This window comes from Metopolophium dirhodum, chromosome 9, assembly GCF_019925205.1.
Source record: "Metopolophium dirhodum isolate CAU chromosome 9, ASM1992520v1, whole genome shotgun sequence".
Lineage (NCBI taxonomy): Eukaryota > Metazoa > Arthropoda > Insecta > Hemiptera > Aphididae > Metopolophium > Metopolophium dirhodum.
The window spans coordinates 4,093,591-4,105,526 of NC_083568.1; the positions used below are offsets into that span (position 1 = coordinate 4,093,591).

At 27.4% G+C, this 11,936-nt stretch overlaps 3 protein-coding genes across 3 annotated transcripts; 1 reads left to right on the top strand and 2 right to left on the bottom strand.

Annotated features, from left to right (window-relative positions):
- Positions 1-3,414: 3,414 nt before the first annotated feature.
- Positions 3,415-7,892, bottom strand: LOC132951887 (phytanoyl-CoA dioxygenase, peroxisomal-like). Its single transcript, XM_061023924.1, has 9 exons — positions 7,608-7,892; positions 7,445-7,520; positions 6,148-6,293; positions 5,901-6,066; positions 5,729-5,842; positions 5,231-5,383; positions 4,191-4,334; positions 3,970-4,110; positions 3,415-3,889 (listed from the first exon to the last, which is right to left on the bottom strand). Exons 2-9 carry the CDS (start codon positions 7,445-7,447, stop codon positions 3,836-3,838), a joined length of 921 nt encoding a protein of 306 aa, XP_060879907.1. The 5' UTR covers positions 7,448-7,520; positions 7,608-7,892; the 3' UTR covers positions 3,415-3,835.
- Positions 7,893-8,082: 190 nt separating this feature from the next.
- Positions 8,083-9,327, top strand: LOC132951890 (acyl carrier protein, mitochondrial-like). Its single transcript, XM_061023928.1, has 4 exons — positions 8,083-8,344; positions 8,599-8,703; positions 9,009-9,096; positions 9,161-9,327. The coding sequence occupies exons 1-4, from the start codon at positions 8,189-8,191 to the stop codon at positions 9,250-9,252; spliced, it is 441 nt and encodes a 146-aa protein (XP_060879911.1). The 5' UTR covers positions 8,083-8,188; the 3' UTR covers positions 9,253-9,327.
- On the bottom strand, positions 9,162-11,613 carry LOC132951888 (protein singles bar). The gene is made up of 4 exons (XM_061023925.1): positions 11,328-11,613; positions 9,818-10,000; positions 9,612-9,752; positions 9,162-9,539 (listed from the first exon to the last, which is right to left on the bottom strand). Exons 1-4 carry the CDS (start codon positions 11,439-11,441, stop codon positions 9,462-9,464), a joined length of 516 nt encoding a protein of 171 aa, XP_060879908.1. The 5' UTR covers positions 11,442-11,613; the 3' UTR covers positions 9,162-9,461.
- Positions 11,614-11,936: the final 323 nt, after the last annotated feature.

Consider the following 11,936-nt stretch of genomic DNA (forward strand, 5'->3'; position numbering starts at 1 on the left):
AACTGAGTGATGTCTTACATAAAATGGATATAGGTACGCCCTTTACACGTTTTAGAAATGTTATCTGGTCGACTTTTATGAGTTTTCAGATGATGATGAAATTGGTAGGTACCTAAGTGTTTTGACCGAATCGGAGAGAGAGTTGATAGATGAATACATTTCATCCGGAATGTTGCAGTTTATTTAAAAGTTTTCATAAGTGATTGGGCTTTCAGTTATAATAATATGTGTGACGTCTGTTATTATTAGCTGAACACAACAATATTATGTAGTTGTTGAAGCATTTGTTACTGGGAATTTTCCATATAAGTATTATAATATGAGTATATGACTGTACTAGTATTTTATTACTATTATGACTTATAATTAATTGGTGTTTATATTGGGTACCTATATAATTGGATATTGGACTTCGTTTAAAATTTTATTTCATAAAATAGTTTTCAATTTTAATAAAACTAAAAAATCATTAGGTACCTACAACAATATACATATACAACCTATACAACAACTAAATAGCCGTCTTTATACTACAGTTGTGACCAATGTTGAAGTCTGTCGCCATTTATAAAGCAGGCAATGTTTACATTTGTTTTACATTTATTCATATACATAAATATTTATCTATGCGTATATACTGTGATAGTATTATTTTGTAAACATTGCCTGCTTTGTAAATGGCGGCCGACTTCAATGACAAGAAGGAGACTGCTATCTAGTTGTTGTATATATCTATGGTACCTACCTAGGTATTTTAATTGATTTTGGTAAACTGAATAATGTGACTACAGCTTGATGGAAATGTATCATTACGCATGTTTTGTATTGCCTGCGGTATTAACCAAATAACTACAAAATAAAATAGGTAGGTTATTCGATTCAATTCCAAATTCATACCTATTTAAGAACATAATATATCTAAAATGTACAGATATTATAAAGATAAAATACAGAAGCTTTTATCTGACTTTTTAAATTATTCATTATAACATATTATTATTATTACAATAGGTAAGTACACAATAAGTGAATATTTCATTGCGAAATAAGTACATTTAAGGGCTGCACCAAATTAATAAATTATGAAAAAAAATGGGATTAGCTATATTTATTTTTATATAGTTTAAATGAAATAAATACCTAGCTATAGAAGTAATACAAGGTTCATTTTTCAATTTTTCCGAAACAGTAATACAGTATTTTTTGTAATACTAATTTTGCTCTGCTTTTTGCATTTTTAAGGATGCATGTTTTTAATTTCATATTACTATGCAATTTTTTTTTGAAAATTTTCACGATCAATTTTATTAATTGAACCAACATTTTTTTGTATTTATAAGTGATTAAAGTATTGTACTATACTATACTGACAGTACATATAGGTACCTACGATAAAGCATAAGACAATATGAAAATGTATAAGTGAAAATTTTCTTATCTATGAATAATTTATCATTGTTCCATTGAAAGTAGTTGTTCCCTCCTACTGTAGTTTGTAAGTTACCTATCGTTACGGCTTTACCTTCCTATATCTGTCATCTGAGCAATGACCCTATATTTTATAACTTTTCATTGTATTATATTTGAACAATGATGACCGTTGATGATAGGTGTAAGTATACTATACACGTGCTACGTACTTTATAGTTTATTTTATAATAATATCATGGCCCTATATTATGAAGTTAGAATGTTTTCCCTTGATAAATTCTTCTTGGAATTATTGTACGGTCTTGTGCTCGACGGTTTCCCTGTGGACCTCAGCTGCAGTGTTAAAGCTGTTGTCGGGCGTAATAAAATAAAATCTACCTACGTCGTTTTCATTTCACTGACTTGCGTTCGATAATAATTGATGTGAACTGCGTCAGGTTTAATTTCGAAGAGGAACGCAGCGTATCGCATTTAGACGTGCCATCGGATGTGAGTGTGGCGACGTTTCCGAAGTTTCTGTACGCGATAAGAACGAATATTATATTAATATATAAAATATATTGTCATTATACTGCTCGTTGGTGAACACTCTATATATAGTATTGTACCTACATTACGATACATGAGGCATCTGCACCGGAATAATATTCTGCCCCACACTTCCGAGGACATGTCAACGTCGTTCGAATTTAATCGAGTTATAATATATAAATTATAATGTACGTAACTATTGAGTACCTATGCTGAATGCATTCGAAAATAAAAAAAAATTCATCTCCGTTGCAGTTATCGTTTTGAATATCACTGTGCGGCCGGGTAGGTAGGTACCTATACTATAATACAAAATGTTGTACAATTTACATTTATCTTTAGATAACATGACATTTGTACTCAATATTCCGGATTCGATGTCTGCAGTGGAGAAAGCATAGTGAGTGTTTGTACGGAAGTCGTATTGGTTATAATATATGAATAAAGACATAAAGTAAAATCATTTCACATATTACTATTTTAGGAATACAGACTACTAAGCACAAATTGACTAATGCGAAATATAATGAAAAATATAATATATTTTTTTGAAATGGCAGAGGTGCAGATTTTTTTATGGAGGGATACGGTAAAATGTTGTACCTACCTCTCGACCACCATCAAATAATTGACATGTCCCAAATAATTTCAATAAAATGCCCGTAAATATAATTTCATGGCATTTCGTGGAACAGGGTTACGACCCCTTAAACCTCCTCACTATTATGTAGTAGGTATACAATATATTATGCCACTGCGGTCTGTGCCCTGTGGCACTGTATTTATTTTATTGATTTCACTGAAAAACCTGAATACGGCCTTGGACGTAGAAACAGGTAGGTAATCGATATTATAACATAATGATTGATATTTTTTAAACATTGAAATTACTTTAAAAATATCAAAATGATTGTAAAATGTCCAAACAATAAACCGACGGCATTGGTGTACCTTTAGTAGTCTATCTACAATGTTATAATATGATATCTAACAATTTGAAAATCAATGAAAAAATTATTATTTTTAATTATGACGTTCTGCATGGTTATAAAATAAATATAATTTGTATGTTTGTTGATACAAATAACGGCAGCGTTTAAATTCAATTTTCAATACCAAATTTAAAAATGCTGTACTTATTTAATGAACCACATTAATAAGCTATTAAGCTACATCTCATGCAACAATATTTAAATAGTGAGATTCATCAATTTTTATTTTTTTATAGCAAGATTGTTATTTAAAAACAAATGATTGTTTAAATATTGTATTCAAACGGGCAAAGCCCAATTACAAGTTTAAAATATCATTGTGTATAGATAAGCTATAAATTTAACAAAAAGTAAAGATGACATAATTGATAAACAGAAATACAGAATTATATGTAAGAAATAAAATATTTCTGGATAGTCAATGGAAAACAACAAAATAACAAAGTAAAAGACAAGTAAATGTTTGAAAGTTGTATTTTTATTTTAACATATGAGTACCCCACCATTAATAGTATTACATTTGGTCTTAAAATTGTGTTTATAATAGCTGATTGTTATGTTAACGTTTCATTCATATTACCTATTTGCTCATAAAAAGTATGAAGTCCAAATGACTGAGAACTATTATACACCCATACACCTATTGATTCCAATAAATACATTTTTAAAAAAAGAATATAAAAATAAACTGTAGATAATTTTAAAATAAGGTACCTCCTAATACCATCAAAATATTAAAATAAATATTATATAATTTAAACAGTAAGTGCTATAAGCTTATATAATTATCACTAATATTAGAAGTTAGTTATGTAAATATAACATAAACTAGGTAACATAAAATCCACAACCCTATTTGAATATTAGAATGTATTATACATCTACAAATTTGCTTTGACTCCGCGTATAAGTCTACAACGATGTTTCCAGGCAAACTATTAAGAAAAAAAAAAGATTTAACAAAATGTAAAATTAATTTAAAACCTATATTATGACTAAAATATTAGTTACATACCGTGTAATCAACATTTGTTATTCCTTTTTTAGCCATTACATCAATTATTTCATTTTTTATGTTATCTTGAGTTGTACCAGACACGTCTATATAATTACAGTTGGATGAAGCATAATGAACAGAAATTGCTTTACGAAAACCCTGGTGAAAAAAATCCAAATATACATGTAATTTTATAAATAAAGTATGAACATAAGCACTTAGATTAAAATATATTATACTTGTGTTTTATTTATTCCTGATCCATGAAGCAACAAAGGATGGAAAAATACTGTATCACCTTTATCCATTTCCAAAAACACCTTTCTATGACCATCATGATTATTGTTTGTCTTTACTTCGTGGTACATTTTATTAATTTCTCCCTGCAAAAATCATAATTAACATTTTTGATTATATTATAATATTTAATTTGATACAGAATGTAATTGAATCAGTCATTGAGAAACCCGATTAGCCCCAAAACCCAAAGTTTCGGAAAAATGAAAATAACTTTTCTTACTGGTAGGGTTTCTATTGATTCCTAAAACTTGTACCGCTATTAAAAACCATTTTAAAAGATGGACAACTCAGGATTCTCTTAAAATATGTAGATCTATGCATGAGAAATTCAAACCTGCAATGAAAAGTGATTCCATATTTTTGGACAAGTAAGATTTCTCAAACGACTGATTAAATTATTAGGGCTTATAAGTTCTTGCATTTGCATATCAATCTTGCTATGTTGTATTTAATGCTAGATAACATAAAAATCTAGTATATAATATTTTGCATATTTTTGCATATTTAGAGGTTTTTTTTTGCCTATTTGACAAACCCAGTGTTTTTCTATTTTATTGGCATATTTACCATATTTTTGGCTAAAAATGATGAAAAATGCAATAATTTATATTTATTTACTGTATAAAATATTTTATGGGAATTGTTTTAAATTGTTCGATTTAAAATTAACAACTTACTGGATATTTATTTTATTAGCTTATTATTTATCAATAGATATTTTTTAAATTAATTTTAGGAATTACATTAAAACAAAAAACATAACTTTTATAAATATGAATAGATATATTTTCTTTTTATTCCAAAAATGTCTTATGATTTCTTCTTTTTTTTAATCTGCATTTTTGGAACTTTTTATAGCATATTTGGCCAGTTTTTAATTAAATTAGGAATTTTTTCGAGCATGAACTTACGAGCCCTAGTAATTATTAACTGTAAATGATTTAATATCAGATTTTTATTATAAATAAACTTAACTAACATCTTTGGGTTCTGGATAGTTATGAGGGTACAAATCACCGGTATGTGTTCCTGGTAATACATATAGACATCCATTGTTCACAGTAACTGGAACACAAGCTGTCCAAGACGCTACAATCAAATTGGCAGGACGGAATGGAAAATAATGAAGATCCTTAGAGAAAATAAAATGTATTAATACCTTCTACATACAGCATCTCAAACAATAAAAATAAGTGCATAAAAAGGAATAAGTCAATCTTTGGGCAATTTTTTGTATGATACTATCGTGTAAAAAACAATGTTGTACATAGTTTTTATTGCCAACATTTAAAAAATTGATGTAATATTATTTCTTTTCAATGTTAAATTAGCAGTGATGAAAAAAGTTCAACTACAATAAAAGTAGAAATGAGAACATTTTTTTTATAATTTACTGAAAAGTAGTGATTTTTACTTGTTCCCTTTTACCACAAAATCTATATAATAAAATTTTAAATGCAAAAATATAAGTTTGTACTTGATGAACTGGGTGGCGAGAGCTATTGGTACCAATATCTGGTTGTTTATTAATAAACATTGAATGCATAGCCATAACATTAGGTCCAATAAAGCTTTCTATATAGTCCAACATCTAAGTTTTAAAAAAATGACATTATTACTGATTATCTAACCTGTTATTTGAATAGTACCTTTGGGAATCTAGCATACTCATAAAATTCTTCATCCCAGAGAATATCTTGTGCTTTACCAAATAAGTATTCTCCTTGATTACCTACTTTCATGCGGGATATGTCTTTCATCATAGTTATTTGATTCCGTGGAACTCTGCCATGACATAAGTCCATAAATCGGTTGCTAATATTTCACAAATAACATTAGTATTAGACATTACTATATTAGTATAATTTTAACTTGTAATTTATAAAATACTATTACCAGCATCTGTCCAACAAATAATCAGGTATTAATTTAGGAATTACTAAATATCCATTTTTTTCATAAAAATCCCGCTGTTCTCTCGTTAATACGAAATCTGATACAGAATATTTATAATCAGAAATATCTGTATTGTATCTATATTCCTATAAATTATAAAAATTATATTAGTTACTAAATAATTTATTACCTGCCATATAAAAATGTATTCTTTGTTAATAACAGAATAACATTTTTAATAATTATATACATTATAATATTTTATATTTAAGAAGAGTGCATTCATAATATTTTTTAATTAAAGCCATATTAGCCATATAGGTAACATTTCTTTAAAAAAAAAGATAACATTAATCATTTATCTACAATAATTAAGTCTAAAAAATAAACTTATCATTATCCTTCTTATGGTTGATTTAATAAAAACTACGTCATTCATTGTTATTTACAATTTACTTTAAGCATAATGTTTTTTTTTTTTTATTATATAGAAACAATTGGGGAGGGGAGTACATAACTTTTATTCACAGTTACCTAATAAATAAGTAATAAGCAAGTGATTAAATTCCTGAAAAATAAAAAATAGGCATTAATCTATGTTACATATACCCTGTTCGGCTGTTCCAAAAGAGAAGACACCTAGGCAGCTACAGGAAAAATGGGTTTTCAAACCTGGTGTCTTCTCTTTTGGCACAGGGTATAATGGGTATATTATAATATACCATAAAGTTTACTGAGTAGACACAGTAGGAAACTATCTGCAACAGAAACAAGAGCGCCAATCAATCAGAACCTAGGGGGATGACAATATCATAAAAAAAAACTAAGAACCAACCAAATTGATTTTATTAAATAACAGAAAATAAATACACCACATAGATAAACGATGTACCTAAGTGGCTATGTAATATGTCATGTATTATAATATCATCACTAAAAATAGTTTATTATTTACAATTACCTACAAAAAATTACAATCATTTCACATTTGTCTAGGGGGGTGACATGTCACATCATTGCACTCCCTAATGGGCGCCCTTGAATAGAAATAAGAATTGAATTATATCAATAGGTAGAAGACCCCGATGAACAACAGAAACGTGCATCATTTTACTGTTGTGAAATGACTCATTGTATTACCAGTCGAATATACTTTTAGCATTACCTACTTTATTATTTTAAACTATTTAAATTTTTATGATCTACTCTCGATACCCAACACTGATTAAAATAAAATAAAATTGTCTTAATAAATAAACGAAACAAGAAGGAAACAATATAAAAATATTTTACTCACCATTTTGCGGTTTCAGTAATAAATGAACTTCAACAAAATACGTCTAAAAGAGGTTGATGGAATGACTGAGTTATGCCTTTAAACAATTCACAACCGTCGTTTTTATTACTATCTCATATTAAATATAATATTGTACTATAATGATATGGTGTTTAGTATTTACAGTTAGAGTAGTAGTACAATGTCTAATTGTAGGTAGTGGTAGTCGCAGCACAGAATGAATAACACTGAATAATTAATCTGTGGTTGTAGTGGTAACTTAAGTAGTAATTCTATTAATATGTGTATTTAATGGTGTTTTAATCGATATTTAAAAATCTATTGTTACATTTTGTGCTAATATCAATGGACCTTTCACCTTTGTAGGAAAGTGGATCCCCTCAGTACTCAGTAGAATTATATAATTTTGAAGACTAGAAAAGTTCAAATAAATATTATAGTATATAATCACATACAAACCCTGATAAACAGTATTCGCTTATCAGACGAGATAATATTATCTACGGCTGTTCTCCTTGATACTATATAGGTATCTGTGGTAAAAATATGGTAAAAACCATAGACCTATTAACAGTAATAAATAGGTAGTAAACATATGTTTCCGTTTGCGGTGTATCAGCTTGCGCCTTGCGACCTTGATAATATTTCTCATTCGAAGCTTTCAATCGAACTGTTGCCACTTATTTCGTATATTTTAAGAAATATTTTGTACAAAAATAAAGTACATTTTTAGAATACATACATATGATGGCGTCCCTTGGGAAAGTCTTGTGTGGTACGTTTTTCACCAACACTAGTTTACGGGTGCTGAGACGTTACCCGATGTGCGCAGCTAGACGGTATTTAAGTCAATCGAAGATCGTCAATAACCTTAATCTTCAGACATGCAGAGTACCGGTGGTAAGAACAAATTTATTAATTTATTTGAAATTCTGCGCGGGGACGATATGTGTGCATTTGTTGCACAAATGGGGTACCTACTAACGAGTTAATTTCCGGTTCAAAGGCTGGTAGTGGTCGATGGTATTCGGACACGACAGCAGTCAGTCGGTTGTCTGTGATTGAAGTAGAAACTAGAGTGCTGAAAGTGTGCAATGCGTATGATAAAGTCACTGCTAACGAGGTATGTAAATTTTATTTTATTATATTTTCAGACGGTTATGCGGCATTACAGTGTCAAGCCACCGATGACTATTGAACAAATTAAAAAGCGTGTCCTATTGGTATTACAATTATACGACAAGGTCAATCCAGATAAGGTATACACCATTTTATGACAACAACTAGGCATTTAATTGAGTTGAATATGATACCTTTGTGTGAATCTTCATTTTTTCATATTGTAATGAGTATGAATTATTTAAAGAAATATTTAGGAACGTTTTTTTTATGTCTACCAATTATATACAATTAAAATTTGACCAGTACAACAATGATTATACAAAAAATATACCCTAAAATTATGGTTTTCATTATATTTTAATTACTTAGTTGAAAAATATATTACTATTTTAAATATGATATAATTTTATATTAAAATTGGTTTGATTTCTAATAATTTCAGCTCAGTCTTGAATCACATTTTATCAATGATCTTGGATTAGATTCATTAGATCATGTTGAAGTTATCATGGCCATAGAAGATGAATTTGGTATATGAATTATTTTTATTTTACACAAAATAAAATAACTAAAATTTGTTTCAAAAACTTATAGGTTTTGAAATACCTGATGAAGATGCTGAAAAGTTGCACAGACCCAAAGATATTGTGCAATATGTGTGTGATCGTGAAGATATTTATGATTAAATTATTCAGTCCTATGTATCTAAATGTACTAAATGTAGTTTTTCCAAATATTATAACAACTCATTGGAACAGCAACACTGATTTGTTATTTTTTTAAGAATATAAGTATAGTAAGTTTTAAAAAAGTTTTTTTTGTCTGAAATACATTTTTTTTTATTATTATGATTATTATTAATATTATTTAGTTGTAAACAAACTTAGTATATTTTTTATGAAAATCCTTTGTAGTATTTAAATGCCCAATAAGCATCAATTGCGTATATAACTCCAAGAATGAATCCTAATATCTGAAAACCAAAATTAAATAAGTTAAGGCTTTTAAAAAACTGTTTTATTCTATTTTTAATTGTTTTTCTTACGTAAGCCAATATTACTGCTGAAAATATGGAGGTAAATGGCATAGTCATAATAATCGGATATAACAATGTATAGACCGCTATTGTTAATAATGACGAAGAACTCAAATAACAGATTGATGCAAAAATACCAAAAATTATTTCCTGAAAAAAAATTATAAATTAAATTAGCTCTAATCTCATTTTCACAAATTATTATTAATGCATACAAAAAGTGATGATCTAACAAGTACTTCGGTATTTTTTGATAACAAATAAGATACACTAATGACTGTTGTTGTCATTAAACATCCAGCAACTGTTGTAAGAAATGATTCATAAGATGTTCCAAATGTTGGAATGTACTTTGTCCCATAGAACATCAAAATACTTTGACAAATAGACCCCAATATCTAAATAATTCATAAATACACAGTAAACAAAATTGTTTGAAGTTCAAATATTATATATCAAAGACTTGTTTTGTCATGATGTTGTAACAAAAATATAATAAAAAAATCATTCTCATTAACATAATTTTTTATATTGATGTTAATATTATTTGAACATAATAAATAATAATACATTTTACTCAAATGTTATAGTTTTACTTGAAATCTACTTGGGAATTTAACAAATGGAATCTAAAAAATTAACAATAAATTGCTTATTCAACCAATAACCTAATTAAGTAAGCTAATCCATCAACTATCACACTTCACTCAGAGTATGTAATGAACGAATCCAAATAATTTTTTTTTTAACATTAAATTATTATACATTGTATAAGTATACAAGGTGATTACATAAAAATACTTAGAAAAATATTCTGCTTTGAAATATGAAATAAAAACTGTCGTCATTCAAAAAAGTAAAAAAATTATGAGGATAAAAAATATTTAAAAAAAATGTTGTTTTTTACAACTTGAAACTATGTAAAAAAATATTTTCAAAAACATTAATACTTTTTTGAAATATTGAATGTTTCATGATAAAAGAATCACCCTGTATAGTATAATTTTTATAAGTTCAGTATAGTATTAAACAAACATTTAAAAATATTATGTTTCCATATTATGCTTATTAACAAAAATGTATGGTTTATCTCAATCAATTAAAAATCTACTATTCAATAAAAATATGTAAATATTAGTTTAATAATGCTATATAAATAATTAATATAATCTCTGAACTTATGTAACAATGGATCACACAAAATAAGTAACCATCGCATTGTACATGCATTACTATAAAATGTAAAAACTAAAATAATTTTGTTTTATTTTTATGAAACACAACTTAATGTTCAAAATTTCAAATTATTGAATAATTAAGAGGACGGTATCTCCGTCTTACAAACGCGTAAAATGGCATATTGCACATTCTAAATAATCCATTTTACTCTGTTATGATTAATATTGGAGGTAATTGACCCCTTATTAAATTTAGAAGTAAGAATATTATCTAGTGAACTATATAGTTTTTTTTAGATTTAAATTTTAAAGCAAGTTAGTATTTTAAAATTGTAAATTTTTTATGCATTTTAAAATACTCATAACTTACTTTAAAATTAAAATCTAAAAAAAAATAGTGGTCAAACAGAGAGCGGGCTACATGGTATACAGTTAGCGAGCAGCAGTCCAGCTGTAATATTTTGCGGTCAGCCCGCTTTCTATTTAAATGTGCCTTAAAACACAAATTTGACAAAAATACTGTATTATTTAATAGGTAGGTACTTACCATTTGAATAATTTTTAAAATTCCATAAGATGTTGTGAAGTACTGCATATTGAAACATGAACATAAACAAGATTGGGAGGTTAACCCAACATAGGGGCTATTTATCCTATACATTTTATGATAAAATAATGTTCCAAATGTGTACTTCTTATATTTGTTATATGATTTTGTTTATACTGTGCATACTAGACTAGTAGATTGAATGAATAAATCACTGTACAGTTTCCAAGAGTATAAATTGTAGCTACCCCCTGCTGAGTAATATTATATCAAAAATAGTATTTTTAAACATTCTGAACATCTGATTGCTATTAACACAAACTACTTAGTATGCAGTGTTATATGTTTCAATTCTTCATATAACTACCTACTAACATTTATAATATGAATAAGAAATGTTGCATGTTAATAAGTAAACTTAATATTTACCAAGTTATATGAATTATATTTTAGACTTATTAATATTTTACAAAATCAAGTCTATTTTAGTTGTGTTAAAATTAATAAATATGTATATAATATTAGTTAAATAAATGCAAGCACACGTTTTGATTCATATTCTTAAGGCACTTGAAAAATGTACAATAAAATAAATACATAAGGCACAAA

What these genes read in the sequence shown, in the direction of transcription:
- LOC132951888 (XM_061023925.1), bottom strand. Translation starts at nt 11,441, where the DNA reads ATGTATAGGATAAATAGCCCCTATGTTGGGTTAACCTCCCAATCTTGT. An exon ending in TTTTAAAAATTATTCAAATG is followed by an intron (nt 10,001 to 11,327) that starts GTAAGTACCTAC and finishes TGAATTATTTAG; the next exon opens with ATATTGGGGTCTATTTGTCA. An exon ending in TTGTTAGATCATCACTTTTT is followed by an intron (nt 9,753 to 9,817) that starts GTATGCATTAAT and finishes ATTTTTTTTCAG; the next exon opens with GAAATAATTTTTGGTATTTT.
- LOC132951890 (XM_061023928.1), top strand. Translation starts at nt 8,189, where the DNA reads ATGATGGCGTCCCTTGGGAAAGTCTTGTGTGGTACGTTTTTCACCAAC. An exon ending in AGACATGCAGAGTACCGGTG is followed by an intron (nt 8,345 to 8,598) that starts GTAAGAACAAAT and finishes TTATATTTTCAG; the next exon opens with ACGGTTATGCGGCATTACAG. An exon ending in GGCCATAGAAGATGAATTTG is followed by an intron (nt 9,097 to 9,160) that starts GTATATGAATTA and finishes AAAAACTTATAG; the next exon opens with GTTTTGAAATACCTGATGAA.
- LOC132951887 (XM_061023924.1), bottom strand. An exon ending in CTCGCCACCCAGTTCATCAA is followed by an intron (nt 5,384 to 5,728) that starts GTACAAACTTAT and finishes ATTTTCTCTAAG; the next exon opens with GATCTTCATTATTTTCCATT. An exon ending in ACTATCCAGAACCCAAAGAT is followed by an intron (nt 4,335 to 5,230) that starts GTTAGTTAAGTT and finishes TGATTTTTGCAG; the next exon opens with GGAGAAATTAATAAAATGTA.